General features: G+C 51.9%; 12 protein-coding genes across 12 annotated transcripts; 7 read left to right on the forward strand and 5 right to left on the reverse strand.

Moving 5' to 3' along the window:
* Window positions 1–1203: 1203 nt before the first annotated feature.
* PSV08DRAFT_376093 (uncharacterized protein) lies at window positions 1204–2284 on the reverse strand (the record flags this gene model as incomplete). The annotated part of the gene is made up of 5 exons (XM_014222739.2): window positions 1204–1535; window positions 1652–1946; window positions 1997–2041; window positions 2100–2183; window positions 2233–2284. 5 exons carry the CDS (start codon window positions 2282–2284, stop codon window positions 1223–1225), a joined length of 789 nt encoding a protein of 262 aa, XP_014078214.1. The 3' UTR covers window positions 1204–1222.
* A 1247-nt stretch (window positions 2285–3531) lies between these two features.
* PSV08DRAFT_1869 (Man1-Src1p-C-terminal domain-containing protein) lies at window positions 3532–5817 on the forward strand (the record flags this gene model as incomplete). The annotated part of the gene is made up of 2 exons (XM_014222740.2): window positions 3532–5114; window positions 5203–5817. Coding segments are annotated over 2 exons (2178 nt in total), but the record flags the coding sequence as incomplete, so codon positions are not given.
* Window positions 5818–6150: 333 nt separating this feature from the next.
* On the forward strand, window positions 6151–7377 carry PSV08DRAFT_255921 (60S ribosomal protein eL42). Its single transcript, XM_014222741.2, has 5 exons — window positions 6151–6168; window positions 6687–6762; window positions 6814–6914; window positions 6965–7030; window positions 7083–7377. The coding sequence occupies exons 1-5, from the start codon at window positions 6166–6168 to the stop codon at window positions 7155–7157; spliced, it is 321 nt and encodes a 106-aa protein (XP_014078216.2). The 5' UTR covers window positions 6151–6165; the 3' UTR covers window positions 7158–7377.
* Window positions 7378–7547: 170 nt separating this feature from the next.
* Window positions 7548–8904, forward strand: PSV08DRAFT_255926 (6-phosphogluconate dehydrogenase). Its single transcript, XM_014222742.2, has 3 exons — window positions 7548–7802; window positions 7861–8528; window positions 8593–8904. The coding sequence occupies exons 1-3, from the start codon at window positions 7607–7609 to the stop codon at window positions 8755–8757; spliced, it is 1029 nt and encodes a 342-aa protein (XP_014078217.1). The 5' UTR covers window positions 7548–7606; the 3' UTR covers window positions 8758–8904.
* A 966-nt stretch (window positions 8905–9870) lies between these two features.
* PSV08DRAFT_192865 (acyl transferase/acyl hydrolase/lysophospholipase) lies at window positions 9871–12089 on the forward strand. The gene is made up of 3 exons (XM_014222743.1): window positions 9871–9959; window positions 10016–10568; window positions 10624–12089. The coding sequence occupies exons 1-3, from the start codon at window positions 9893–9895 to the stop codon at window positions 11849–11851; spliced, it is 1848 nt and encodes a 615-aa protein (XP_014078218.1). The 5' UTR covers window positions 9871–9892; the 3' UTR covers window positions 11852–12089.
* Window positions 12090–12859: 770 nt separating this feature from the next.
* PSV08DRAFT_242565 (uncharacterized protein) lies at window positions 12860–13371 on the reverse strand (the record flags this gene model as incomplete). Its single annotated transcript, XM_066092287.1, has 2 exons — window positions 12860–13276; window positions 13327–13371. 2 exons carry the CDS (start codon window positions 13369–13371, stop codon window positions 12860–12862), a joined length of 462 nt encoding a protein of 153 aa, XP_065949955.1.
* Window positions 13372–13763: 392 nt separating this feature from the next.
* PSV08DRAFT_242566 (uncharacterized protein) lies at window positions 13764–14302 on the reverse strand (the record flags this gene model as incomplete). The annotated part of the gene is made up of 3 exons (XM_014222745.1): window positions 13764–14099; window positions 14159–14212; window positions 14258–14302. The coding sequence occupies 3 exons, from the start codon at window positions 14300–14302 to the stop codon at window positions 13764–13766; spliced, it is 435 nt and encodes a 144-aa protein (XP_014078220.1).
* Window positions 14303–15334: 1032 nt separating this feature from the next.
* On the reverse strand, window positions 15335–17674 carry PSV08DRAFT_255939 (uncharacterized protein). The gene is made up of 4 exons (XM_014222746.2): window positions 17373–17674; window positions 17209–17321; window positions 16731–17155; window positions 15335–16677 (listed from the first exon to the last, which is right to left on the reverse strand). Exons 1-4 carry the CDS (start codon window positions 17632–17634, stop codon window positions 15624–15626), a joined length of 1854 nt encoding a protein of 617 aa, XP_014078221.2. The 5' UTR covers window positions 17635–17674; the 3' UTR covers window positions 15335–15623.
* Window positions 17675–19019: 1345 nt separating this feature from the next.
* On the forward strand, window positions 19020–19718 carry PSV08DRAFT_242568 (uncharacterized protein; the record flags this gene model as incomplete). The annotated part of the gene is made up of 1 exon (XM_014222747.2): window positions 19020–19718. The coding sequence occupies one exon, from the start codon at window positions 19020–19022 to the stop codon at window positions 19716–19718; it is 699 nt and encodes a 232-aa protein (XP_014078222.2).
* A 458-nt stretch (window positions 19719–20176) lies between these two features.
* Window positions 20177–22797, forward strand: PSV08DRAFT_192872 (uncharacterized protein). The gene is made up of 3 exons (XM_014222748.1): window positions 20177–20280; window positions 20337–20697; window positions 20746–22797. The coding sequence occupies exons 1-3, from the start codon at window positions 20215–20217 to the stop codon at window positions 22542–22544; spliced, it is 2226 nt and encodes a 741-aa protein (XP_014078223.1). The 5' UTR covers window positions 20177–20214; the 3' UTR covers window positions 22545–22797.
* Window positions 22798–22855: 58 nt separating this feature from the next.
* On the reverse strand, window positions 22856–24215 carry PSV08DRAFT_255986 (uncharacterized protein). The gene is made up of 2 exons (XM_014222749.1): window positions 23803–24215; window positions 22856–23745 (listed from the first exon to the last, which is right to left on the reverse strand). Exons 1-2 carry the CDS (start codon window positions 24151–24153, stop codon window positions 23104–23106), a joined length of 993 nt encoding a protein of 330 aa, XP_014078224.1. The 5' UTR covers window positions 24154–24215; the 3' UTR covers window positions 22856–23103.
* Window positions 24216–24591: 376 nt separating this feature from the next.
* Window positions 24592–26969, forward strand: PSV08DRAFT_397951 (uncharacterized protein; the record flags this gene model as incomplete). The annotated part of the gene is made up of 3 exons (XM_066093547.1): window positions 24592–24642; window positions 24706–24996; window positions 25044–26969. 3 exons carry the CDS (start codon window positions 24592–24594, stop codon window positions 26790–26792), a joined length of 2091 nt encoding a protein of 696 aa, XP_065949956.1. The 3' UTR covers window positions 26793–26969.
* Between the last annotated feature and the right edge of the window lie 793 nt (window positions 26970–27762).

Genomic DNA, 27762 nt, shown 5'->3' on the forward strand with positions numbered 1-27762 from the left:
CTAGTCCATGCAATAACAACGTAGCCAGTACGTGACCCAGAAACCAACTGTGTTCTCAAATGTAAAATCTATTCTGGTCAACACTACTAAGCTTGTGTCAAACTCTTGTATTATGTAGTGCAGGCACCTCAGGAGCCATCACCCTATCACCCTATTACTAACAGACTAAACTCATCTCACCAACTACGGCGCTGTACAACTCGTACAGTCTGTCTCTAGCTTCTCTTGTTGTCTATATCAAATCGTCAGCTCTACAGCGTGCGCAAAACGCCTACAAAGTTGGCTTTTTTTCGTCTGTACACTATATCTTCTCTATCAATAACACTCTTAGCGTAGCCGCGCTCAACACCTTGAACAAGGCAGCCTAGCTCATAGTACGCTGCATAGTACTTGATTATCAAATTCGATTAATTTTACTTTTCTGGCACATACGTCCATAGATTTCTGGCCCAGGGAAACCCGTTCGATCTTCCGTACTTAAGCAGTTAATCGGCGGATTAGTAGTCAGGTGGGTGACCACTGGCGAATACCCGCTGTCGTATGTTTTTGTTTTGCAACTTTTTATTTTTGCCCACTTCGCCTGTCACGTGGGCATGGGCCTAGGCATCCTTGCTAACGCAACCTGGACTTCGATCTAAACTCCATTCTCCACGTCATTCTGTCATCCTGTTTTTAGCCTAAGGTTCTCCTCTAGCTGCAGTCTTACGCTTCCCTCCAGCTTTACCTTTGCATTTTACTCTCAGTTTTCCGGTAGATCTCCCTTGTCTAGTATCTTAACGAGAGTTAGTTCTAGGAGAGGCTTTAGCATACTTTAAGCACTTAGTCTGGATTCGATGGAAAACAACCTACCACGAACAGAACCTAGACCTAAAATCCCTCTAGATAAACACCTTGGTTTAAGTACAGCTATATAGAGGCAGAACCTGGTGGAACGTCAATGAAATGATCGATAGTACATCAGCGTTGGGAGGACTACAGACACAAGCTTATGCATGAACAAGAAGAAACCACAAAACCAAGTACCATTTGTTTCTCAGGAAGGGGAGTGTTGAGTAGAATGAGGTTTTCGGATCTTGGTGTAAAAGTGTCTCACCACCTTGTGTCTCTCGCTTCGCAGTAGATGACGTTGCGTATGCAAATATCAAAACCTTATGTACATAAACCCCCGCTCCTACCTCATCCCCTCCGCTCCATCCCCTCCCCCAAGCACAGCCCATCAATCTCAAGCCGCAGGACTAGCAATGCTCGTCGTAATCGGCCCACTCTCCACATACGTGCCACTGAAATACCAATCCTCGGCGCCCGTGCCATCAAGTCCTTGCCTGGGCAACCTGAGCACACCCAAGTGCCAATCCGCGCCATTCGACGAGGTACCCGTTGAAAACGGGCCGGCGGTCTTGACAAGCGAGCTGTTACCCGTAGAGTGCCAGAAGGAGACTTGGTTGGAGGAGAAGTTGATCTCGTAGGCGACGTTGTGCCATTCGTCGGCTTTGAGCTCGGTTTTCCATTTGCTCTGGCCGCTCACCATCCATTGCCTGTGTGGCCATACAAATCAGCAATTTTTTTTTTCTCACTGACTCTATGATTTTTTTTGGCTGGTGATGTCTTGTTTTGGGGACGGGGATAGGGGACATGGAGGGTATGTACTCACAAGTTGGTGTTGCTGGTTCCCGACTCGCCGCTAATCCAGCCATATTTCAGCTCAGTGAAATGGGACTCGAAAAAGGCGATTTGGTGCTCGTTTGTTGCGCTGGGGACGTTTGTGGTGGAGCGCTTGATGGAGAAGTGGTAGAAGACTGTGCCTTGGTTGATGGGGGCTTTGGTTTGCGGGATGAGTTCGGTGCGCCACATGTCGCTGTTCCATTTTGCGGTGCTATCGATGGTGATTTTGGCGCCTTGCTTGCTGCCGGTGTCGCCGGAGTTTTTGTAGTTCGGGGAGAGGTTGACTGGGGGTGGTTAGTTTGGGGTGTGTGTAGGAGGGGTGGGAGGGATATACCATAGCGCGAGGTTGGACCAGAGCCGTGGATGTAGTATTGATAGTCTGGGAAGAGGGTTAGGTATGGTCGTTGCGGAATTGAGGACGTTGGTGGTGGGCTTACTGCCGACTTGGTTTGCCCAGGACCATTTCTCGAGATCAGCACTTGAGGTCATGTCGTTGAAGCGACCATCCCAGAGGATTGTGCCTGGTGAGTGTTAGTAGTGATATACAAGGACATCGAGGTGCTGACGAACCCGCAGAGACGGCGCTCACAAGCGCATTGACAATGGTAGCTTTTCCCAACATCTTGATCGTAGAGACAGAGAGAGTCTAAGGAGTGAAGAGATGAGTCCAGACAACTCAAATCTGATGCTGCTACATGTCGACTCCACGGTGGTATATAAACTCCATTCTTGGCCCGAGAACACAGGCAAAGCTTCACATCCATGTTCATAGCCCTGCACTCTAATATCCCATAAAGGACATCTGACTTTGCTCAGATTCGCACAACCACTTAATATGCGCTCGGTCATACTGCTACTCAATTTATTCGCCGCCATTTCAGGGCCCCGGGTGGATCTAGCGGCGGCCATACGGTCCGGGGGCACATTGCCCTCCGTATAAGCCCGGAACGGAGGCGGCGGGCCTCATATTCTCGAACGCGACGATGGTGGCACGTGGATTCATTGCTAGCAATGTAGCGGTAGCCTAAGATGGTAAAAATGTAGTCTCATTGGCAGGAGGGTGGTGATGTCGCAGGGTTGCCGAGATTAAGCTACATTAAGCCGGTGTATACCCCACAATTAGCTACTTTGAGGATGGGGTTGAATGCTTGCGTCAAATGGGCGTCCCAAAGTGCTACGAATTTGAGGAGCTTGACTCTGGAATTGATCTGGGGACGGCTGGGCAATATGCAACCGCAGAGCATATTCTTACATCATCGTGATGGTGTATTGCTCTTTCGCACGCTACAGCCACAAAAGCCCTGCTTCTTCATTAGGAATTTCAAGTTGTAATGCGAATCCTGACTTGCATCAGATGAAACTACAGTCTACCAACTTGCGCTTCTCCGCCATCACTGGGTGTCCATCTCATCATGTGAAAGAACCAACAATGTCTGGAGCGGTAAATCTCACTGCGAGCTTGCTTTGTAAATGCCTCATGCAAGTACCTCGACGAAAGCACTGGTAAGTGAGCCATTGCTGAGACTGAACAAAGATGAAAGTCAACAATGAGGCTGCAACCAAACATGTATGGATACTGCTTGTCCAAAAGATGGTCGCGAGCTGTGAAACATGCCAACCAAGTGACTCTCACGACAAAACGCTCAGTTCAAAAAAAACTCGAAACTACTAGCAGTATCCTTGTACACGATGACATGGAGCTTTTGTCGCGTTTGACTTTGTTTTAAGGTTTTAAAGTTTTAAAGCAACGGCACAAGAGACGAGAAGGCCCAGGAGAGCGCACGGACCAGGACACCATCGTGTTGCCTTGGTGACATCACAAACAAGCGAAACAGACTTTCCTTGCTCCACCTACTGCTCACATCCAGTACCAAAGTATCCGCCTGGGCCGTCCCCTCCTACACCTTTTTCCACGTACACATCATCAGACGCCAAGACAAACATTTTTGTGTGTCCAGACTTCCCACATACCCTGACGACAAGATGGCGGATGCGCGCGGGGAGTACTGGTATTACGAAGATGGTGTGGATGCGAACAAGATCACGGTGCCCGAACTCCGCAGCATCCTCCTTCGCCACGGCGTCACTTATCCATCTTCGGCAAAGAAGCCTATTCTCGTAGGCCTCTTCAACGACGTCGTCCTGCCCCAAAAATCCCAAGTTCAGCGGGCGTATGCGCGGACGAAGCGATCAACGCGGGGCATCGTAGACGTACCTTCCAGCTCAGCCAGCACAGTGGATACAACCGATGTCGAAGACGAAACACTCGTGGCTCCCGCACCCGCGACTGGTCGAAGAACACTACGAAGAACGGGGCGCGCAACGACGGAGGAGGCAGATGCGCCTGCACCACGTTCCAAAACACCTTCCCGCACTGTGCCTGCAAAGCATAGCAGGGCTGCGGAGCCTGAAGTAGATGAGCGGCCTGCAGCTAGACGCACGCGCAAGAGCGCTACACCTGCTCCACTCCCACTCCCAAAAGAGCCATCACCTGAACCAGAAGCGTGGCACCGTAACGATGCGGCGAGCCCTTTTACCCAAGAAAACCCGTTCCAGAGTGGAAGCTCCCCCGCGATACCAGACACTATTTCGCGCGAACGTCGAAGGCGAACCACAGGATATAGCCAGCATGAGAGGCGCAAGAGTGATGTGCACCGCCGACGAACAGTCCAACCCAAGACTGAACAAATAGACGATGGTATCATGGTGCCTACACGCGGAACATTCGATGTCGCCGATCCCCGTACAAAGCATGAGGAGGAGGAGGATACCGCAGACGCTGGGGAAGAGTTTACGCCTGAGGAGCAGCTCGAGCTGGTGCGTGAGCGTGCAAAGGCCGGCGAGGTGGACATTCTCCCACCAAGAAAAAGACAGAAGAAAAACAAGGCTACTGGTACCATCAAAGCGATGGCAGGAACTATCCTCCTTACTGCTACAGCGGCCTTTGCTGGCGTTTGGCGACAAGAGAAGATCAATGTTGGTTTCTGCGGTATTGGGCGAGAGGCTACTGCACTTGCTGGTGTAGAGATACCGAGCTGGGCCGATCAAATCCTCCCGCAGTGTGAGCCTTGCCCACCACATGCCCAGTGCTATCGAGGCTTGAATGTCCGATGTGATCCCGATTTCATCAAGAAGGACCATCCACTGTCACTTGGTGGCCTGGTGCCTCTTCCACCGACATGCGAGCCGGATAGCGAGAAGACTCGTAAAGTAAACGGCATTGCCAACAGGGCCGTGGAGGTCCTTCGCCAACGCAAGGCACAGTACGAATGTGGTGAGCCTGACGCAGAAGGACATCCCGTAGAAAGCCCTGAGGTCAGCGAAGTTGACCTAAAGGAGCAAATGGCTGCACAAAAAAGCAAGAGCTTGACGGATCAAGAGTTTAGCGATTTATTTGACAGGGCTTTTCCTGAGCTTCTGATGCGTGAAGAGGTAGTGCAAACTACTGATGAGTAAGTACTCTTCTTTCAGGTCCCAAACCATATGTGCATCATTTCTGACATGGAATTGTACTAATCAGTTCCTCTTCCGTGGATACAGAACAACCGGCAAACGACGTCTTGCATCAACCTCTCTCGCAAAGCTCTCCCTCTCCTGTAGCGTCCGAAGATCCCTCCGACAGTCTTTTGAACGACATCTTCTCCAGATTGTAATGTTCTTCCTAGTGATTGCTACGGGCTTATACGGAAAATACTCATATACAAGCAATCGAGCAATGGAAATCCGCGCAAAGCAGCTAGCCAGCGACGCTTACGACAGACTGCAAGACCAAGCTGCACTCAGCTACCAAGCGCCCGGTGTAGAAAAGGGCATTAGCATGACACAGCTTCGGGACGACGTCTTACGCACTGAGTTCAATGCGTCCCGGCGGCAGAAACTGTGGAAAAGAGTCCAGGCGAAAGTTGAGAAGAATAGCAACGTCCGTGCGGGTGTCCGCACAACAGCCAATGGTGACGTTGCTCGAATGTGGGAGTGGGTCGGCCCTGTGAGGCGACTCGAGGATGGTCGAAGTAGTGGTGCCCGAGATAGCGGGCGCTTCAGTCTTGGTATGGGCAGCAGCCCGCCATCTGCTTCAAAAGATGTGAAGGATGTGAAGGATGTTCAGAAATGGGAAGAGGGCCGTCCTGTCTACTAGGATTGCATTTGTGGATTTCTTTTGTTCTTCAGAATGACTTCATAAGTTGGTTATGACAATCAAGAGAAGATGGACGGGGAAACATTTTCATTGGATTTGCTGCGCATGATACCACAACGATGAATTCTACTTTTTGTTTACCTTCGACCTCATCCTTGCATGCCTGGATATTGAACAACACTGCGAATGCAAATTGATCGTGACGCCCTGAGCTTTTGACTGTGGCTGATGCGTGGCGCATGAGTTTTGGCTTACTAACCTAGCCGAAGCCCACACACGCTAGTAATATCGGCCGCCCAGCATCAACATCTCCAGCACTACCGCCAACCTTTTCGCTCATACTAACCACAGAGCAAAAATCCGTCAAAATGGTGAGTGCAGCATTTTCTGTTTGAGATTGCGCAATACGACAGCCATGACACGAGCGAGCAACACGACGAATCTTCGACGACGATGGCAAAATTGCGGATCGGCGAATAACACAACAACATCGAATACTAAAAATGGCCTCGGCATGTGGAATATATGGTTCTTTAGAGGGGTGGAGAAAGCATCACTGCGCTAAAGGAAGTCAATGGAAAGAATCGGGCGCAGGTGGTGCGGGTTGGAGAGGCGACAAATCCCAGTGCAGAGCACTTATGGCGTCCATGTCGTACTCTATCGCGGAACAGTTGCTACAAGCCAAAGATACCCTCATGTCGGGCGGCGCCGGTACTGCATCGCCTTTGACTCTCTCGCCCGCTCTCCCGAGTCGCCTCCGCCGCATATTTACGACTCGTCATGCACGCATATAATACTCGCCCGCTCGTGTCGCATGTTCAGCTGTCATCCAAGAAAGATAATATGCATACGGAAAGTCATAAGACAAATGCTGATTTCCGTCTTTCAGGTCAACGTTCCCAAGACCCGCCGAACCTACTGCAAGGGCAAAGACTGCAAGAAGCACACCCAGCACAAGGTCACCCGTTAGTGATCAACGCTCCCATATGTTTCCTTCGCATGCTGAGACGTTGTAGAATACAAGGCAGGAAAGGCCTCTCTGTTCGCACAGGGTAAGCGTCGTTATGACCGCAAGCAATCCGGTTACGGAGGTCAGACCAAGCCCGTCTTCCACAAGGTACGATCGACTGCAATAGATGACGCGATATCGGCGCTGACAATACACAGAGGGCGAAAACCACCAAGAAGGTCGTTCTCCGTCTAGAGTGCACTGCTTGCAAGACCAAGGCACAGGTACGTTTCTCTAAACACTCTATGCTCTATGCCGCTACTAACCTGGGAATAGCTTGCCCTTAAGCGATGCAAGCACTTCGAGCTTGGTGGTGACAAGAAGACCAAGGGTGCTGCTCTTGTCTTCTAAGCGTGCGCCTTCTTTCTCTCTCTTTTGCTGGGCTCTCGGCGTAGTCTTCGGGCGGATGGAATGGACGGCTCTACCTTCGACTCAAGCAATGCATCAACCATCAGTATAACACGAATGAAGGCGTGTGAGGCGGAAGATTTGGCGACACAGGGTCACCAGCCACGAATTTACGGACTGTAACCTACATATGCATCAAATGGAGCTCGATTGAAGGGACCGCAAAACATTGTGCATCAATCTATTGACGTGACTAACATGTGTGCCGCGTATAATAGCCTAATCAAGCAAGTACACTCGACTGTGGTTGAGACGTTTGGGAGTCACATTCCTATGTCGCTGCCCCTCCGAACCCACTAGCGTGACGCACCTTTCTCGCTGACGGCATGTACAACCGGCTGATAGAACAATACTTCTTAACGGCGAAGAAACTCTCCATTCTGCATTCTACAATGGCTGATTCCAAGAAGACGGTTCTCATTATTGGCGGTGGTGCTGTCGGCACTATTGCCGCTGTAAATTTGGAAGTTGGCGGTCTTGCAACAGTTACCGTTGTGCTGCGATCCAACTACAACGTTGTCAAGGAAAAAGGCTTTACAATCGATAGCTGCGATCATGGAACACTGAACGGTTGGCGGCCCAGCGTTAGTATGCAGCGATTCACATCTCCCACTGCAGCACATGCGTCGAGGCTAACAGTAGCGAGTTCGTAACACCGTCCCCAACCTTGTCGAAGAGAACATCCCGCCATATGACTATGTTGTACTCTGCACCAAGAATGTACCCGATACTTCACCTACAGCGGTTGAGCTTGTCACACCAGCACTTCCCAAAGATAGCGGCAAGACGACGCTTCTTCTCCTCCAAAACGGTCTCAATATCGAGAAGCCTTTTCTCCGCCCTCATCGCAATGTTCCGATTCTTTCTGGAATTTCTATGATTGGTAGCGCGGAGCCTTCACCAGGAGTGATTGTGCACAACGAACCCGATAGACTGCTTGTCGGAGCCTTTCCCACTTCGAACATCAACCCCGCTGTTCCGGAGAGAAGGGCGGAAGAATTTGTTGAGTTATATGGCAAAGGAGGAAAGACTGACTGCCAATACTCACCCAATGTCCTATATGATCGCTGGAAGAAGCTTGTCTTCAATGCAGCCTTGAATCCAATCTGCGCTATTACGGGCCTAGATGACGGGCGCATACGTCTTGCTGATGGTGCTCTGGATGGACTTGTCCGGCCAGCGATGCGAGAAATTGTCACGGCTGCTAAAGCGGTATGCGGAGTGGAGTTGCCTGACGAAGTGGTGGAGGCTACAATCAACATGGATCCGCTAGAAAGCTATTTGAAGCCAAGCATGCAGCAGGATCTAGAAAAAGTACGTTTTTGGAGCGGTCAAGCTTATCGTGTGTAAGCACAACAAATAATGCTGACATTGATAGGGTAACTTTATCGAGTTCGAGAACATATTAGGCGAGCCGCTTAAGGCGGGAAAGAATGCAGGTGTTCCTATGCCCACTCTTGAGGTGCTGTATCATATCGCAAAAGCAATACAGTGGCGAACAAAGGAGAGCAAAGGACTGGTCGTGGTACCGAAGAAAGCTTAAAGTGACGGTGTACTCAGGGTTCATTCATCCTTACATGAGCAAGACTCGCTGTGAAGAAGAGCAATCCGGGGCGTCACATGTGCGATGTTTGCACTGATTCACATCATCTAGATTGTGAAATCGTGAAGGCTACTATGTCTTTTACATGTAACCCGCAGAGTGAAGTGCAGTGCGTGCGTCATAAAAGCAATAAGGCTTTCGGTGGTCGTATGGTACCTGGAACGTTACCCTCCTGTACCGGCTTTCTACACAACCTTTCGAGCTACTATTCAGGGTTTCTTGCATGGAGCTACTCGCACCCTTTGGCCCACATGTAGCTGGTCTGTGCGGGTTGGGTATATAGTTTTTAACACGGGCGTAGTGACTGGCGAGTAGTGCAAACACAAGCGACACGGCAGGACGGTCTGCTTGCTCAACTTGGATCAACATCCGCACGCTATGTTCATTCGGCCGGAGGGAGCGAGATGCGATGGAAGCGTGACCATCCGAGTCATCACCGGGCAACAGTGATTGGACAGGCGTGGAATCGCACTCAGTCGTGACAGGGGAGAGTTCAGATGGCAAAGCGGGTCACCGCGTTGCCGCTGCAAGGGCAAAACATCTCTGGATGCAAAACCGGTAGAGGCGGAAGATCTTGGGCTCTGGCAGCAGCGCGAGGCCGGGATGTGCCAGGTTTCGAGGTGGCGGTGCAGTTCGGTTGGAGCTATGCTTGGCGAATGACGAATGACGGTGCTGGTACCAACTGGCTGCTGTCCCAGGGCGAAGAAAGCTCAAGAATCTTTCAAGTAAATCCACGTGAACCCCTACATACTCACTGTCTCTCCTGTGACTAGTTCCTACGTCGCCTGCCCTCGCCGGTTGCAGCCACATTACCCTCACCGTCTTTGAGCGCCTTCAGCGCGCGCGCCTAGGCTTGGACTCTGCTCAGCCTCCGTATCACACAATCAGCTCCGCCAGTTGGCCCGCTGCGCTGCCTGATATAACGCCAACCCTCAACCCGGCAGATCCGACTATCCACCAGCCTTATTCTCAGCCTCCGCCTATAGGAGAGCTGCCCTCGTCTTCTCCAGGCAACCACTTTGCTGGTGCCAGTTACTCCATGCTTTTGCCAACTACCTCGGTTACCGTGCCCAACATGGCAAGCAATGGGATTCGCAGAAAGGATACAACAAAGGGACCGCCGTTGCGCATCTTGTCTCTCGGTACGTGGTCGAAGCGCGGGTTCAGTATGAAGCGGGGTTGCTAACATGTTTGACAGATGGTGGAGGCGTGCGGGGGTACTCCATGCTTATTATCCTCCAGGAATTGATGCATCGAACATTTGTCGAAATACACGGCCGGGCACCCAAAAGACACGAAGTACCAAAGCCATGCGAACACTTCGACCTCATTGTGGGGACAGGCACCGGCGGTTTGATTGCTATAATGCTTGGGCGGCTAAGGATGGACGTGGAGACGTGCAAAGACGTTTACGTGCGCATGACGAGAAGAGTCTTTGAAACGGACAAGACATTTGCGGGCATACCGTACCGGTCAACACTATTCAAGGCCTCGAAGCTAGAAGAAGCCATCATGCAGTGTGTGCGCGAACACACCATCTACGATGACGAAGGCAACGACAGTCACGAAGGACGAGATTCACTGCCTATGACACCAGGGAGCGCCACGTCGGGCCGTATGCACAGGAGTGCTAGTAATGCCAGCAACTACAGTCAGATTGGCACGTCGCCCGTCAACATGCGCATCGCTGCCATGAAGTGGGGGAACCCGCACGCTTTGCTCTACGACAATCGCGAAGAGCGCACCAAGACGTAAGTACACTTTCTGTTCTTTTTTACAAAAACCAAGTTCACTAACAATCTGCAGCGCTGTCACGGCCGTCTACAAAGGTACCAGGAAGTCCAGCGGCGGCCAGATCCTTCTTCGCTCCTACGACTCGCGCAAAGAACCCGCTATCGAACCCAACGCGACGATATGGCAAGCCGGTCGAGCAACCTCTGCAACTGCCTTGGCCTTCAAGCCCATCCAAATTGGTCAATCAGTCTTCCTCGACGAAGGCTCTGGCAAATATAACCCAGCACCTATGGCTCTGGATGAAGCCGTTTGCAACGAATGGCCAGGGCGTGAAGTTGGTGTCTTCATCAGCATTGGTACTGGAAAACGACCCGAGGGTACAAATGCGCAGCAACACTTATGGTGGGAAGGATTCGTTTCTGGCGGCATGGGAGACTTTGCCGAGGCCAGACGGAGACTGATATCCAAGATCGAAGGATGTGAGAAGACGCACAAGGAGATGAAGGACCACCTTGCAAAACGACATGTTAACCAGGAGAACTACTACCGCCTCAACGTAAACGTCGGTGTGGGCGAGTTTGGCATGAACGAATGGAACGCCTTGGCCGATATCAGCACAAACACGCGCATGTACCTGGCGGACCAGATTGTACAAGGTATGACGTTGGACGCAGCTGCAAAGATTGCACGTATCCACTTCGCCAAAATACGATGGGAGCGCGCGGCCAAAGGAGAATCACCATACTCGCCTGTTGCACAAGCACCGAACAAGCCTCTTCCCAGTGTCCCAGATCCAGCGCCCATGGCCGTCGAACTCCCAGCTGAGGAACTCTCACCCGAGTATTACGCAAACATACACCCAGCCTTCCGGCCTCCACCAGCAGACCAACGTCGGCCATCAGAAAACGACAAGTACCTGGTGGTAAACTCTGATGAACACCCGCCATCACCAGTCTCGGAGAATTATCATGACCTGATGCATCGACATTCTGGCGAGCTTGTTTCCCCTGGCCGCCGCTCACATGAACAGTTCTCAGCTGGACGCCCGGTATCAATGGTCAGCTCGGCAATCAGCTGGGATGATCGCATGTCGAACGCACCACCCAGACCTCCCAAGACACCTCTACAAGACGGAAGACCCCCTCCACCTCTTTCAGGTGTGTTGCCCATGTCGCCCATGTCGCCACCTCCCGGTTCGTCGTTTTCGAGACCTCCACCTGGTGCACCTTTGCCATATCCGGATACGGATGGACCGCCTCCGATTGTCAACAAAGCGACAAAGCCGGATTATACGCGGTAAATGGAAAGTTGTCTTGTCTTTTTGGAATACGTCTGGACTTTGGAAATGACACCCGTGCTGTCACACTTGGCCATGAAGAGAATGATGATGACGGTTCATAACTGGAACAAGGGGGTCCAGGATGAAGTGCGAGAGAACAGTTTTTGATACCCAGTTGAGTTTTTTTTTAAAAATTTCTAGCTTTTCCTTGTCAACGATAGTATGAGAGATTAGATTTATCACGACTTTCATGTTGAATCTTTATGAACGAGAGTTTTCTTCGTTGTTCCGTGATGCTACGAAGTGCTGTTCAAAATGTTCTTGCTACCCCCTCCCTAAAAAAAAACAGAATTACAGATCCTACATTTCGAAGACTTATCCAGAATTAGAACCAAGTTCTTTTCGAAGCACCGATCACAGTAAGGAATTTTTATGCCAAAGAAGCTTTCTTAACATCTTCTCCTTGTCTATCTACTGCACAAATTTTAGAGAGAAAAATAATTACTGTATCTAGCCACTTCAGAGAGCCCGTACCAGCCAAAATAAGGACTATTGAATGATGCTCTTGCGACTAAGTGAAGAGGTCCGTATACTTACCTAATTAACTTCGTAGTACCGAAACTCTGCACGGCCCTTGGATAGACTCTGAATGGACGAATGATTGATTGACTGGTAAGTTCAACGTCTATGATTAAAAATCTCCCGCGGAGTATAGAGACGGGCAGTGCCCAGGGCTTACATGCGTGCCTAGTACTGCCTATTCGTAAGGGGGGGGCGTACCTCTAAGGTGAGGGTCGTACGGATGCTCGTCCACCGATTAAGACGCCTTGCTGCCCTGTTAAGTGCCTACGCACATGCAAGCTTCATTTTCTTTGTTGCACGCTTCTCTCTCTGTTTTCCTCCTTACAGGGTATATAGACTTCCTCCCTTTGTCCCATCTTAAACAAGTACAAAACCCTGTGAGGCCCAAACCTTGGGAAAATTTGGATGAAGAGGCTGGAAAAGCTACTAGTACGTAGTAGCACCATGTCAGACGACATCCTCAAGATGCTCCTCCTTGCCCATGTTGTTACCAACCACCACCTTCTCCTCTTCTCCCATTTCATCCTCGACTTTCTTCTTCCTCTCCCGCTTCACTGGTGTGATATCCTCCCCTTCCACCTCCGCCTTTGCCTTCCGCTTCCTCGGCGTCGTAACCGCCTTCTTAGGCGTAGTATCACCTGCACTAGCGTCGCTACCGCGTAGTGCAGCCAACTCCTCTTTCAACGTGCCCTTGAGCCGGTCGACCATGATGCGGCATGCGCCTACGGATTTGCCCTCGGGACGGGGTGCGTTCTGTTTTTGTTTTTGGTAAGCGGGGGATGACGAGGGAGGGAAGGGGGGATGACGAACGGTGAAATCTAGTTTTACGTTGGAGTGCTCGACTAGCGAGAAGTAGTAGGCAAGCTGTATTGGTTAGTCTTATCATGAGTTTTGTCAGATGGGGGAGGGCGTACGCGTTGGCGATCGGTCCAGCCTTTTGCGGTCGTGTCAGTGGACATTTTGGGTTGGATGTAGTCGTTTTGTTGGGGTTTGGTGTGGATGGCTGGTTGAGGTTGTGTGGTTGGAGAAAAAAAGAAGATGTTTAGGGGACGTTGAGTGTATATGTGTAAGTGAAAGAGAGCCTATCTCGTGTGAGGTGAGTGAGGATGCTAGTAGTGAAGTCATGCAGTGAAGGTGAGTTTCGATGTATGTGCGTTACGCCAGGTTGGTGCTGGTTCGGAGGATTGATCGCTCTGCGTTTGCTACTAGCTCATCATTCAGAATCAACCTAAGAAGCACGCAGAGTTTCGGTGTAAATTTCTTTTTGAATAACTGTGGTGTAACCTGCTCGCCTCTTCTCACACAGTACGTGTGCATGCTGCTCATTCCCTTTGTACGATAGCCGGATGCTTCAAACGTCCGCATCAATGTCATAAATCTGCTCCTCCGTCTCCTCCTTTGGCTCAGTCTTGACGTCCAAGTCCACCTCGTCATCCTCACTCTTGGGTGTAGCAGCCTTCTTCCTCGGCCTGCCTCGCGGCTTCTTGACACTCGGAACATCCTCGCTGTCCTCCTGGTCGACCTTGGATTTGCGCTTGCGAGGAGTAGCAGGTGACTTCTTGGGAGTGGCCTGAGGGGCTGGTGCACCGGACGTCATGGCATCCCACTCTGGCCTAAACGCCCTGATGAGCTTGTTGGTCTTCTGCTTGAAGCCGCTGGCAGTGCGACCAGCAGCGTAGAGACCACCCTGCCATGCGTTAGTTTTGGTTTCCCGCGCGTTCTTTGTTTCTGATTTTGGTTACGTACATCCCAGTCAAGAGTGATGTTGTCCTTTTGGATGAGATACAAGAGGCTGGAGAGCTGGTTGGAGTCAGTGTTGCTCTTTGCCAAAGTGTTTCCACTTACGATCTCACGATCGGTCCATCCTTTGGGATTGCTAGCTTCGTCCATGGTGATGGTAAATGTACTGGAAGAGTTGGGTGTGGGTAGTTCGTGGCCAGATAGAATGTGTGTGTGTGTGTGTGTGTGTAGGTGCAGTGTAGTGGAAGCCTCGATGTTGAGTTTAAGTAGACAAGGCCAATTGTCGATGAAGGTGAGATACAATTAGAATTCTACGTGAAAAGTGAGAGACGGAACTGTGAGGCTAAAATGTCTGTTGCACTAATTACATGGTGAGAGTGATGTCCGTTTGCCAACAGTTTCAAACACTGGCTCTTCATGTTAAACCCACTGACTCGGCATCCCACAACCGTCTATACAAAAACCAGCCATCATGCCAGGATCAACACATGCAAGAGATAATATCAATACGCTCATCAGTACTTCCCAGCACGAGAACACTCCCACTGTAGAAATACAACTAAAAAAATTGATGCTCCCCCCCCCCCCCCCCCCCCCAACACTCCCCTCCCTCCCTTCCCGTACAACTACCAAACCCCCTAAATAGGCAAAGCCTCCTTTCTGCAACAAGGCGTGGGGCAAAAGGCACCAGTGCGCCCTTTCCTCCCGCGCCCACGCTCCCGGCCCCGTCCCGCAGATACACCGGCGAGGCCAGGCCGGCATAGGCGGTGGGACATGGGTCCGGGGGGTGTTTGCGGGCCTTCCCGCTAGTGGTGTTACGTGGGTGGGAAGTAGTAGCAGTAGTAGTAGGAAAGGTGGCTTGCTGCCGTGTTAAGGGCATGGGTGGGAGGAGTTAAGTATGGGTTTTTTTCTGGATTGCCATGGTGAATGGTCTGGTAGTGGGAATGGCGATGAGATGGGTTTAGCTGATGAGAAAAGGAAAAAAAAAGAAAATACATGAGAATCGGAGGGTGTTGTGAAGGGGCATCGCGGAGGGTATCGTGTACGTAATATAACTTTCTCCTTGAGATGGGGGACAGGTGTGGTAGCAAGTCTGAGCAGAATGTCATTATTCAACGACAGTGCATCACATACGGAGCATCCCCCACATTCAAGGCATAGTTCATAAAAAGTCAACAGATATAAACTCTAAACTTATTGAATTCTTGCCCTTTTTTCGGTGTGCCCGGCTACACCGAGTAGAGAAATATCTACATGTACTACACGTGTCCTGTGAGAGATAGGAAGCCATGAAAATAGTAGGGTATCGAAACCATTCTAGTCCCTCGCCTAAAGAAAAGGAGGAAAACTTAGTGTCCCAATTTCCCTTGTGCCCAAATAAAGTGTCGACCGAAACAAGGAAAAAAAAGATAACATATTCAGCGATTAAAAATGTTGGCGCCAGAAATGTGTCGAAAGAAGACGAGGAAGACTACAAGTGAGCCATACCGTTGGTGACCTCGGTCACGCCAACGTGTGTGCCGTTGAGCTTCTCGCTTGAGACGAGTTGTGACATCTTGCGGTCAAAGTATTGGTTCTCCGTGTGTGGGTCGTACATGCTCTTCTTGATGAAGTCGTCGAGCTGCTCGTCGCTCATGTCGCGTAACTCAACGGTACGGTCAACACCGTTCTTTTGAGCAGCGCGGATGACACCGCGGGTGACAACGACAGAGACTTCGCGGATACGGCGAATGTCAGGGTACAACCAGCCATCGGCAACCTCTTGCCTGTTCAACGAGGTAGAGAGGTACTCGGCGGAAGCGTAGATCATGTCTTGTGTAATAGAAACAGCCTTGGAAAGAATGGCACCAAGTCCGATACCTGGGAACACATACATGTTGTTGCCCTGGCCGGGGGTGAGCAGCTTGCCATCGTACTCCATTGATGGGAAAGGAGAGCCGGATGCGAAGAGACAGCGACCCTCAGTCGCAAGGACAGCCTCCTCGAATGTGCACTCAGACTTGCTCGAAGGGTTGGAGAGGGGGAAGATGATGGGGCGGTTGTTCAGCGAGGCCATCTTCTCGAGAATGTCCTTGTTGAATGCACCGCCAATAGTTGACAGACCCATGAGAATGGTGGGCTGTACGTAGTCAATGAGGCGGCTGAGCGACTGGTATTGACGGCCGCTGTTGTCGTCACGAGCAAAGTAGACCTTGTGGTCAGCGAGCTTGTCGCCGCGGTCAAGGGTGACAAGTCCGTTTGAGTCAACGAACCAGAACTTGCGGCGAGCCTCCTCTTCTGTCAAACCCTCCTTAATGAAGTACTCAACAATCTGCTTGGCGACACCGACACCGGCACTTCCGGCGCCCAAGAAGATAGCCCTGTGGTCCTTTGCTGGGACACCAGAGGCCCTGACGGCGTTGATGAAGCCACCAACAATGACGGCACCAGTACCCTGGACATCATCGTTGAACATAGAGTATTGGTTCTGGTAGCGTTCTAGGGCGGGGAAGGGATTCTTGAAATCTTCAAATTGAATGACAATGCTGTGATATTGTTAGTATTTTGGCAGATGAGTCAGAAAAAGATTACTACGTACCTGGGCCATCGGTCGGTGAGGGCGACCATGAGCTCGTCGAGGAATTCCTTTTCTTGCTCGGGGGTAACCTTGGGCATCCTGGAACCCATGTATAGAGGGTCGTCACGGAGGGCCTTGTTGTTGGTTCCTAGATCGAGAGTGAGGGGGAGAGTGCTGTCGGGCTTGATACCAGCGCAAGCCGTGTAGAGAGCGAGTTTGCCGACGGGAATGCCCATGCCGTTGACACCAAGGTCACCAAGACCGAGGATACGAGAACCATCAGTGAGCACAGTGATGTCGACCTCGTGTGGCCAGTTGTCGAGGATCTTGCGGAGGTTGCCGCGGTCGCTCCATGAGAGGTACATGCCCTCGGGTTGGGTCCAGATCTCGTGCCATCGTAGGCAGGCCTCGCCGACGGTCGGGGTGTAGATGAGAGGAGTTAATTCCTGGGTATGTGTCAGTTGTGACTCTAGACAATCCATGGGTTGTATTTGCTCACCTTGATGTTCTCGCCTAGGAGTCGGTAGAAGAGGTGGACGTTGGTGGCTCGGAGGTGGACAAGATACTGGAATTTCTCGAGGGGAGTGGGCTTCATGGCGAGGAGGCGAAGGCCTATGGGCAAATCAGCAATTGCAGTCTAGAGGGTACAATGGTCCAACTCACATCGGTCGGTCTGGACATCGTAGCTCTCGACGGCTGGAGGGGTGAGGCCGTAGGTGCCGAGACTGCGGCGGACGTCTGGGGTGTATGACATGTCATAGTCGCCCGAAGTTGTGGTCAACTTGCGGGCGTAGCTGGGGCGAGTGGCAGAAGGCATATTGTGAGTGGCAACTGTAGCCATGTATCGAGGGGAGGGTTTAGGGATTGAAGAGCGGAAGGCTTGAGCGGGAGCCGTCACTTTTATAAGCGACCTGAATCGGTGCATTGAGATGGGATGAAACTTCCGTCGGCAATTGAAAAAAGATGTCAGGGAAATAGGCCACCTGGGGCGTGCGGAGGATTGGGGCTACATAGCGAATAGCCTATCGGGAGGGGTCTGGGTTCCGCAAGAGACAGTGTGAGGAGATCCGTTCTCGCCGTCAAGGTGTGTGTGCGTGTAGGGGAAGCATAGACCAGCCCGTTGGGTTGGTCAGCCTGTAACCATCACGCCAGTCGCATTTTCCCCATCCCCAACCTGGCCACCCTTGCTCCCGCCATGATGAACGCCGGCGTCGTGCCCGTCCAGCAGCCATACGCCCAGATGCATCAGACGGCTTGCAACGCGTCTTGTCACGAAGACTGCAGACGACAACTCTATCTTCTTGCTGCCTGCACCCCGACTACCTGAAACCGCCGACACAGACAGGCACGCCCATAATTTTTTCGACGTGCCACAGCCACAGCGGCCGGGTAGCAGGGATCATGGGGCAGACGTGCATATTGTCGGGAGCATTCGGAACGCACGCCTCTGGCCGGCCTTGCAGCGAACGCCGCATTACCCACCGATGGGCTCCAATCCGCATACTTACACGGCGCCCATTTGCTTCTGTCGGGCTTGTCGACTCGACTGTGTGCTTCCCGCCGTACATACTTCCGTCCCCTCGGGCTCCGTCTGCTTCAGCTCGTATCGAGCCACACACCCACATACACACACATACAGTCAGGCATATCGAGGCATTTTCACCAACATGTCCGTGTCCATGCGTGGTTTTGATCCGCAACACGGTGTCTATTATTAATCGGCTTCGTCTTACGGGATTTGTCTCACGCCTCTTTGCCACGCACCAACAACCCGGAACAGTCTTGACGTTGCCCATCCTAATAGTGCGGCTTCCGGACTTTAGCCATACCACCACACACCGTATCTGCTCTACCAATCCTCTGGCGGATCCGCATTCGGCTCCATCCATCTATACACCGATCCGACGGCTTGCTAGTCGCCCAAGGCGGTGTGCCTCTTCCCAGTGCCAGTACCACTACCCGCGGGAGCAATTTTTTCTTCTTAACGCTCAACTCACATTGCCCCTGTCCCTTTGCCCTTCCCCCAATTTAGGCGGACGGGTGGTGTCAGGGGAAGCCGGCGCGATCGCAATCTGCGCTCCAAATCTGTAACAAAAATAACGCAACCAAAAAATAAGGCAGCTGCTGAATGGCGCCCCAAGTCCGACCCGGCCCACGCCCTTCATACCGTCCAGGTACATGTCATGTCTCAATTGCAGCGGCCGCTCATTTCTTGTGCGTGAACCTACCAAAAAGGCGCTGTCTCGGACAAACATTCGACAGCTGCATATGCGGCCGGGGTGGATCGTCCGCAGTTGTGGGGAAAGCTTGATGGCCTCCTTGGGTAAAGCAGGTAAAGTTAGCCGCCTCGGGCACGTGTCCAGTTCGTTCTCTTCCGAGAAATGGGGCACACGACTCCACAACTTGACAGCGCCACGGGAGGTTACGGAGTTTCTCGGTGAGCGTTCTCGCAAAATCATGTCAGCGCTACACGCAGCTTGCGAATCAAACCCAGAGCCCTCTTACACGCTTCTCGGCCTCTTGTCTAATGCCTTGGGCGTGCAGCAGAACTGTAACCGCCATGCAACTGTCAAGTCTCACCGTCTCTTGACAACCCCGGTAAGCGAGTCAGGCCTAATCCGATCTAGAATGCCCTTACCTGACGCATGGCTACAAGAATGCAGTAAGGGTTCTTCCAGGGCCCTTCTTCTTCTACAGTGGGCCGCTTCCCCGACAAGAATGCAAAGTCGCCCCAGCGGCCTGAACACCGCCTCCATGCCTGAGAAAGCCCGTCGCTTTGGCACAATGCCACCTACAGATGGAGTAATGCACGATGCGCTGGAACGTCTAGAATTCCCCGATGGAAAAGCATCCAGCGGGCCCATGCTCTCTCGGCAGGCCCATGGCCATTGCGTGCTAGTAGCACGCGACAGTGCAAGTGGTGCGGGGAAGCTGCCTGTGGCTGTGGTGGCTGTGCGGACTTGCGAGATCTGGATTTCTGGCAAGTGCAAGCTCAACTACTTGCACTAGCTGCTCTGGCCAAACCCTGCTTTCAGCTGTAGCCTTGGTGTATCGCCCTTGTGCTCGTCATAGACGCTCAACAAATAATCTTGTCTTGGTCTTGATCGTGCCGGCACTCGAAGCCTCAATTCTACATGTGCACATATCGGATGCAGCTGCATGCTGTGACAGTTTTGCGTCGACTCAGTAGATGCTTTCAAGAACTGTTCTAGGCGACCTCCAAGATGAGTGATGTGCTTATACGTACACGTGTATTAACATATACATGCACATGAGACCTGGCATATAGTATGTATGTTGATATGCACTTCCACTCCGCAAGACCAGGAATGGGAGCACCAGCCTTGGCGCATGTGGAGCCGCGGGATCGACGAACGGCATGACGTCGCTAGCTCCCTCTCGTCATCCTGACCTACGCGCTTTGATCGAGCCTTAAAAGAGCTGTTTACAGCCATTCCACCCCAGCTGCGTTTCTCCGAGACAAGCTCCAGCCGCAATCATCGCCATGGCACTCTCATCGTGCTTCGGGAGACGCAAACGCGACGAGGATCAGCGTCCGCTGTTGCCTCAGGTATGTATACACACGTCTCGTCGATCCAAGTCGTACGCGCTAATCTCACATGTCAGTACCGCGATGACACAGCACTGCAGAGAGAGGTGCACCAGAAGTTACACTCGTATCAGATGATACGTGCACTTTCCATGGGTTTCATGCCATCTAATGAACAACTTGTCATCAACCTCCGGAGCTTGCTATCTGCAGACATCCTGAACCCAGAAAACCCCGACCTGAGCGACTCTGGCCGTCTCCTGGTCAAGTTTACCAAGCAATGGCTACACCAATTCATTGACACTCTGAACCACAAGAACAGCAAGGACCAAATCCAAGATTTCCTCTGGTATCTTTCCAAGTCCAGGGTATCCGTAGATGTGGAAGATATTGCACGAAGGGCGACCAGGTCAAAAGCAAAGGCCGATGCTACTGCAGGTCAGTACTTATCCTTTGTCTCATGGGGTGGAGCTAACATATCAGCAGCCTATCACAGTCTGCAGACTGTCGGGTCCTTGCTCCTAACCAATTCCGACTTTCGCATCTTCCTCGCTGACCTGAACACTGTCGGCCGGGAAGTGTTCAGAGATACTGCTTTCACACTGTCAAACGTATCCAAGAAGGCAGCCAAGAAGATCGAGCCTTCACCAAAAGAACAAAAGGCACTCAAGGAACCCGGTGCGGATGAGGCTCTCGCACACTCCACTGAAGAGATGAATGATCAGCTTGCTGAGGTCGCCCAAGTCATTGGCAATGGCGTTGCCAAGGTTGCTAAGAGGGCAGACGTAAGCTTGGCCGAGAAGCTTCAGGGTGATGAGGGTGAATCACTCTTGTACCGCCTGAAGAAGACAATCACAAACCTGAGGCAAAAGAGGGATTACAACGACTCGGTTTCAGTGCTCGCAACGCTATTGAAGCGGTATGCAATGGCATACTCTCGGACCGTAGAAGATGCTATGGGTACTCTCGAAGCTGACGTCGAGCCAAACCGAGAGATGGAGAGGGCTGTTAAGAACTTCTGGACCTTCCTGAGCTCTTTTGGTGACAAAGAAGAGTGGAAAAAGCTCGAGGATGTATTCCATAAGGTTTTGGAGCACTCGCGCAAAGATCCTGAATTTGAGGATTTGCTGATCGACATTGGAAACTCGCTGCAGAAACTTCTCACAGACCCCGACTTCTTTGACCACGTCGACGAAAAGTTCCAAGAGCTTCGAAAGAAGGCCAATGGTGTTGGATCGGAATCATCGCTTCGCCAGGACGTAGACGCGTTTTTCGTACAAGCCCAGAGCACCTTCATGGCTGTCACCCAGGACCAGGACATTGCGAAAATGATCAACACGACGATGAAAATCTGGAACATACTATCCCCCTTACACAGCAACATCAACGGCGAGCTCGTTCAAGATGCAATCAATGTTTTCGTCCCTCTTGCCATCCAGGCTATTCAGTACATCCCCATTCCTCGTCTGGAAGTATCCACACCCGAAATCGATATGCTCCTGGAGAACTTGATTATCGAACCTGGCAAGACTGTGAACCACACATCGTTCCTCCCGTTCCGCTTCCGAGTAGAAACCTACAACGATTTCGAACTTCGCAAGGCCCGCTTCCGTGTTGCGTCCAAGGCTACTTCCAAGTTTACCATCAAGATTGATGGTCTTTCGTTCCGAGCAGATGAGGTCGGTTTCCTTCTCCGCGCACACTCTGGCCTTCTTCGCCTTGCAGATGAAGGTATTGCTTCGTTCCAACTCGACGAGCGAGGTATCGATATTCATTTGGATGTCGAAGTCGGAAAAGAGAAGTTGGAGCAAATTCTCACGCTCAAGGCCGTCCGTGTCCACATCCACAAGCTTTCGTACACGCTGCGCAAGTCCAAGTTCAGCCTATTTGGCTGGCTCCTCAAGCCGCTGCTGCGCCCCGTTGTCCGCAAGGTCATGGAGAGGCAGATGGCCCAAGGTATTGCTGATGCTATCCATGCCGCCAACCGTGAGCTCATCTTTGCACGCGAGAGGCTTCGAGCGACGAGGATCTCTGATCCAGATGACCTGAAGACGTTTGTCAAGGCCGTCATCACACGTCTCACACCGGCTGATGACCCCGACCTTTATACGAGGGTTGGTGTTGACGCACCGAAGAAGGGTGTCTTCGCTGGCAAGTATGCACCAGGCAGCGTGGCCAAGCTGTGGGAGGAAGAGGGTCGTCGTGCACCAGAGCGCATCGATGATTGGGACGAAGGCGGTTGGAGGAATGATGTCTTCGACCTCCATGCCATGGCATTTTCCTAAACACTTTCTATTCTAGCAGACGACTGATTTGCACTTTCGACAAAATGGCTATTCTAGTATGGGTCAAGTTCGAAATCATGGTTTTGTGGTATACTTTTTTCTAATCCAAATGGGTTTTGTTCCGAGCAAGCGCGTTATGGGGTTATGGTCTTCAGGAGATGGGTTCACGGGGTAATGGTTTACACATCATCATGATGGCTACGAGAATACATAATTATTCTAATCAGAATGCAAGCTGGTCATTGTAACAATTGCATCAGTCAACACAAGTCCGATGATGTACAAACACGTCAAGATGGCATCGGGGAGCTGTTTGTGTAATTTGGCGCGAACAAGTCCTTTTTTTCATATTCTTAGTCTACGGCATTGAGAACCCTAACTATCATACAATGTACACCATGCTCGAACCGCAAGCTTTGGTGTTTCATCAAGTGTTTTAACAACAGCAATAACCATCTACTCGCAAAAAGTTAAAACAAAAACCCAACCTCCATTTTTTAAGGGGAGGCGATATCCCCAAGATTGTACACGGTCCTTCACTGGTCAAGCAGAATGAGTCTTAAAATGGAGGCAGCCAAAAAGGGTACGAAGGATTCTTGACACGGAAGACGCTCATGAGGAAGCTGTACATGCCAAACAAGACACCGGTCCACAAGAAGACGGCCAGCGACTGAGCGCGCACATCCTGGATCCTGGGGACCTTGACGGCCAGCGAAATAGCGGCAAAAGCAAGGACACCATAGATGGCAGCAACAATCTGCGATTCGAGACCATACTGGTTGCTGAAGCCGCCTGCAAAGTAATTGATGCCACCTTTGTTATCACCGACGACGTAGGGCGTCTTGCGGATATGGTTAAACATGTGGCCACTGGTGAAGAGCAGCACGGCAATCAGACTGACGGCAGCCCAGAGATTGCGGTTCTGGAGCAGGGGGATGACGTATGGCGAGGCAACAAAGATAGCGGTGATGCCACCGAGGACGGAGGTGGTTATGGTGATGACCCTGACCCAGTTGATGGGGCGGGCTACGGAGGGTTTGGGAAGGCCATCGGGGACTTGGCGGGCGACCCAGGCGTGGATTTGTTCAGCGGTTTGAGGACCGCCGGTGAAGTCGAAGCGGGAGGGTTGTGAGTCGACTTTTGCGTGGGGGCCGGCGGTTGGGTGGAAGTAGAGCAGGACGGGTGCGGTTTGAAGTTGCATCTACACGTATAGTCAGTTTCCATAGAAGTATGAGATGGGCGTAGTGGAATTCCATACCGATTGAAAGACATTCTTTCCATCGACAAAGTCCAAGGTACCAAAGACAAGTCTGGACTGGCCATCTTTGTCTCCCTTTGTCCAGCTACTACCCAGCAGGTCCCATTCTGGCTGGAAGCTCCTGCAGAGCGCACATCCGAACCTAGGCTCCAATGCGGTGAGAAGCACAGCAACACCGTAGTCTCTCGGCGACTTTGTCAGTTGAGCATAGCTAGCATCGTTGAGCTTGAGTGGGCGGCCGGTTGACAGCGATTTGGCGCGGGCGTCATTGAAGCGGTCACCTGCGGGCTTCTTGGCTGCGAGGGCTACAAAGGGCAGCAGCGAGGCTGTGAGGAGCGTGAACCACCGCATTGTGTCGTCTGGCGGGTGGGGTGGATGGTTGTTGCTGGAAGGCGTTTGTTCGAGTAGACAATGCTTGGGAACGTGGCCTTGACGGCTGTCGGAGCTTGCGGGCCTGCGTAATGGCGCTAGGGCGGGCAGGGATGTGCGCGACTTGCCGCCGCTGCAGCCCTCCATGGGGACAAACACCCGTTGCCATTGTGAACAAGGCTCCGATTAAGCAGTGACTGGGGACAAGTGAATGCGAGGGGCATCCTGAAAACACTGTGCCTGTACAGCGACCTGTATCTTCATTCATTTCTCATATTGTCCTACTCTTTCATCCCGTCGCGCTACTACGACTCGGTCCGTACTTCTCGGCGCTCTGTTTGTTTACCCAAGTCGCGTCGGCCGCAAACCCCACCACCATCAATTCTACACCCCTTCACACCACAAAGCAGATATTACATCATGGTCGCAACCATAGACGCAGACATCGATAGCAATTATGAGATGAAAGATGTAAGTACAAGAGAACTGGACCGTTGCTTCCGACTCCCCCCAACTAACTCCCCCCCTTCTCAGCTTCAACATGCGCTGCGAAACGCAAACTTAGAACTCAGCCTTGAAAGGAGTAAACATTCGGTCGAGATTGTAGCCAAGGACGAAGAGATTCGGAAGCTGCGAGTTGCCCAGTGCCTCCTGCAGGACGAAAACAGCGACCTTCACGAACAACTCGAAGAAGAGCAAGGTCGTGCAGACGAACTGGACAGCGCCCTCGACGATGCCCTCGCACAGTTGGATGAGCAACGGGCCGAGGGCGAAGCTGCACAAAACACAGTCCGCACCCAAGCGCGGGAGATCGCGAATCTCAAGGTGAGCACGTCAAGCACACCGGCCAAAGCGCCGCTAACAATGACTAGGCCGAACTGAAAGCCATGGAGAACGTAACCTCCGATTCCAACAAGATCCTCTCCGACAAACTCGCCCTGTCTCGCGAAATCTCATCACTACGCCCTGAAGTCGAACACCTACGCGCCCAAGTCGAATCAAACACAGGCCTGCTCACTGAGAAGCTGGCCCTGCAACGTCAGCTGACCACACTCCAAGCTGAGCTCGAGAACGAGAAACGCACTGCCGCACGTGCACTAGCGAAGCAAGGAAAGAAGATGGAGCAGGATGAGGAGTTGCGTGGCGAGTTGGAAGAGGTGCGCCAGGAACTCGCCACCGAGAAGAAGGAACGGATGAAGGCAGAAGCTGGGCTCGCAAAGGCTGAAAAGGCAATGGAGAAGGTACATGCTGATCTCGAATCGCAACAAAAGTCAACGGAACAACTACAGGCCAAGGTCGAGAAGCTGTCAAAGAAGGAGGCCAGCAAGGCCAGCAAGCGCGATGAGGCTCATGATGCTGCAATTGAAGAACTGCGCCAGGAGTTGGAGCAAGAGAGGACTGCACGTTTGCGAGCAGAGAAGGCTAGCAAGAATAATGGAGACCGTGATGCCGAGATTGAACAGCTACGTCAAGAGCTAGAGCAGGAGAAGCGCGAGCGTCGAAAGGTCGAGAAGGCGTCCAAGCAAGGCTCACAATCGACAGACACCCAGGTTGAGGCTGTACGGAAAGAACTCGAAGAAGAGAAACGTGAGCGTAAGAAGCAAGAGAAGGAGTTCAGCAAGACACTGGCAGAGCTTCAGGGCCGAAACACTGTCCTTGATGACAAGTTGAGTGCTTTCCGCGAAAAGCTACGGTCGACCAAGGAGAAGCTCAAGGAGAAGGAGGCTGAGCTTGAAAGAGCAGAGAGGGCGCAGACAGCACCGCCCGCTAAGAGCAAGCCGGCAGTTGCTGCCAAAGCCGCCGTAAAGAACGCCCGGAAACGTGTGGCTGCTACTGCCGAACCCGAGACGATGCTAGGTACGCCAGGAGACGGCTTCCCTGCGAAGAAGGCGAAGCGCGGCACTTCAGTGTCTGCAGTTGGCGACACGTCGACCTTTTCTTTGACACCATTCCTCAACCGTGCTGGTAACGTAACAGCTGCCAGCCCCATTGTTGAGGAGGACGAAGCAGAAGATGATGAAGAAGCGGAGGAAGAGGCCGTCCAGGAGCAAGCCACTCCTACAGCACCGCCCAAGAAGGCCTCAAAGACTGCTCAGCCCAAGGTCAAAGCTCTGGCCCCAGCTGCGTCGAACAAGGCCAATGCAAAGCCTCGCAAGAAGAACCCTGCTCCTGCCCTGGAAATGGTCACGGAGGAGGTTTCTGAAATCTCACACAACACATCCAAGGAAGAGTCTGAAAACGCACGCGTGTCTATTCCGCTCAAGGACAACGACGGGCCCTCGAAGAAGAGCAGCGGAGCCCCTAAGATCAAGCCTCGCAAGTCTCTCATGTCGTTTGCCACGTTTGCCGAGGAGCCAGCGGCGGAAAAGAAGAAGAAGCGCAAGCTGGGTGCTAGTGCTGGTAAGACACTATTCGACGCTGAGGACGGCGAAGACGCTGCGCCTCTGAAGCCTGTGGGCATCAGCAAAGGTCTTTTCGCGGCTCGCGCATTGGGCAAGAGCGTGTTGGGCAAACAAGGTCAGCAACGACCTATTTCTGGTGGGTTCAACATGATGAGTGAAGAAGCGTTTACGTTTTCGCCGCTGAAGAAGGATCGAAGGGGGGCGAGTATTCTCAAGTAACTTGTCTGGTGTTGGGTTACACGGAATCTATGTTGCAGCCGATATCACTATGCAGAAATTGGATATTGTCATTTCAAGGGCGTTTTGGTTAGGGTTGCGTTATTCTTGCATGGTTGGAAATGGGTGTTTGTTTTTTTGGGTTTGAGTAGACGTGACAATTGGGCGACGGTCATTGTACGATTATGTGGTGTGGGCCCATACTTAGCTATCCAGTAGCCCCCGTATATGCTATTTAGGAGTAGTTTCAGGCCAGCCTTTGTTGTCTCTTCACTTTCCCAGGGTAATCGTAGTTTGCCCACTTTCGTGCTACTGCCAATCAGAAAGCCCATATGCCTTTTTTTTTTTTACAATCTCTCCACGCCGCAACCAAGCGCAGCACAACCTGGTAGTCGCGTTAGTTCTTCCAACAGGGCGCTTAAACAAAAATCCTGAGGCGCCCTCCCCCATGTCGCGGCGCGTCAAAAAGTTCCATAGAATACGAAATCTTGGCCCAATACCGTGTCTATGGCGCAGCGTGCGGCGTAGCAGATTAGAGCAAGTGGAGACCCACGCTTTATATGTATACGGCTAGGAAATAGGTATGTGCGCGGTAAGTCAGACCAACATCAGCCAGCGGTCCTGAGTCCAACCTAAATAAAGGATGGTTTTTTTCTAGAAGACGGCAAAGGGGAAGGCTGACTATGATGGAAGACATTTGGAAGATTGAAGGCAGTAGGGGAGGGGGGGAGGCCTAATCAAGGCTATGTTACGATCGCCAAAGCCTGAAAGATTGAGGCATTAAGGCACCCTCACTTTCTTTTCTCACCGGTATATCACTTTCAGGGCAAGATGATGGGGAGGGAATAAGTTCGCTCCGAGGCGCAGTTGCACGCTTGTTGGCCAGAGCAACGCCGAAAAATGTTTGGCGACTGGGCGCGTTCGCCGGACCCGAGTACTCAGGAGCCGAGTATGCGAGATATACGAAAGGTTT

This window comes from Bipolaris maydis (genome assembly GCF_028858645.1).
Source record: "Bipolaris maydis strain C4 unplaced genomic scaffold PSV08scaffold_1, whole genome shotgun sequence".
NCBI lineage: Eukaryota > Fungi > Ascomycota > Dothideomycetes > Pleosporales > Pleosporaceae > Bipolaris > Bipolaris maydis.

Coding starts and splice junctions, on each gene's coding strand:
- PSV08DRAFT_255921 (XM_014222741.2), top strand. Junction 6,763..6,813: donor CACCCAGCACAAGGTCACCC/GTTAGTGATCAA, acceptor GAGACGTTGTAG/AATACAAGGCAGGAAAGGCC. Junction 7,031..7,082: donor CTTGCAAGACCAAGGCACAG/GTACGTTTCTCT, acceptor ACCTGGGAATAG/CTTGCCCTTAAGCGATGCAA.
- PSV08DRAFT_255926 (XM_014222742.2), top strand. CDS start 7,607: ATGGCTGATTCCAAGAAGACGGTTCTCATTATTGGCGGTGGTGCTGTC. Junction 7,803..7,860: donor CGGTTGGCGGCCCAGCGTTA/GTATGCAGCGAT, acceptor AACAGTAGCGAG/TTCGTAACACCGTCCCCAAC. Junction 8,529..8,592: donor TGCAGCAGGATCTAGAAAAA/GTACGTTTTTGG, acceptor TGACATTGATAG/GGTAACTTTATCGAGTTCGA.
- PSV08DRAFT_192865 (XM_014222743.1), top strand. CDS start 9,893: ATGGCAAGCAATGGGATTCGCAGAAAGGATACAACAAAGGGACCGCCG. Junction 9,960..10,015: donor GTTGCGCATCTTGTCTCTCG/GTACGTGGTCGA, acceptor CATGTTTGACAG/ATGGTGGAGGCGTGCGGGGG. Junction 10,569..10,623: donor CGCGAAGAGCGCACCAAGAC/GTAAGTACACTT, acceptor AACAATCTGCAG/CGCTGTCACGGCCGTCTACA.
- PSV08DRAFT_255939 (XM_014222746.2), bottom strand. CDS start 17,634: ATGCACCGATTCAGGTCGCTTATAAAAGTGACGGCTCCCGCTCAAGCC. Junction 17,322..17,372: donor CGATGTCCAGACCGACCGAT/GTGAGTTGGACC, acceptor ATTTGCCCATAG/GCCTTCGCCTCCTCGCCATG. Junction 17,156..17,208: donor TCCTAGGCGAGAACATCAAG/GTGAGCAAATAC, acceptor ACACATACCCAG/GAATTAACTCCTCTCATCTA.
- PSV08DRAFT_192872 (XM_014222748.1), top strand. CDS start 20,215: ATGGCACTCTCATCGTGCTTCGGGAGACGCAAACGCGACGAGGATCAG. Junction 20,281..20,336: donor AGCGTCCGCTGTTGCCTCAG/GTATGTATACAC, acceptor CTCACATGTCAG/TACCGCGATGACACAGCACT. Junction 20,698..20,745: donor AAAGGCCGATGCTACTGCAG/GTCAGTACTTAT, acceptor ACATATCAGCAG/CCTATCACAGTCTGCAGACT.
- PSV08DRAFT_255986 (XM_014222749.1), bottom strand. CDS start 24,153: ATGCGGTGGTTCACGCTCCTCACAGCCTCGCTGCTGCCCTTTGTAGCC. Junction 23,746..23,802: donor GAAAGAATGTCTTTCAATCG/GTATGGAATTCC, acceptor CTATACGTGTAG/ATGCAACTTCAAACCGCACC.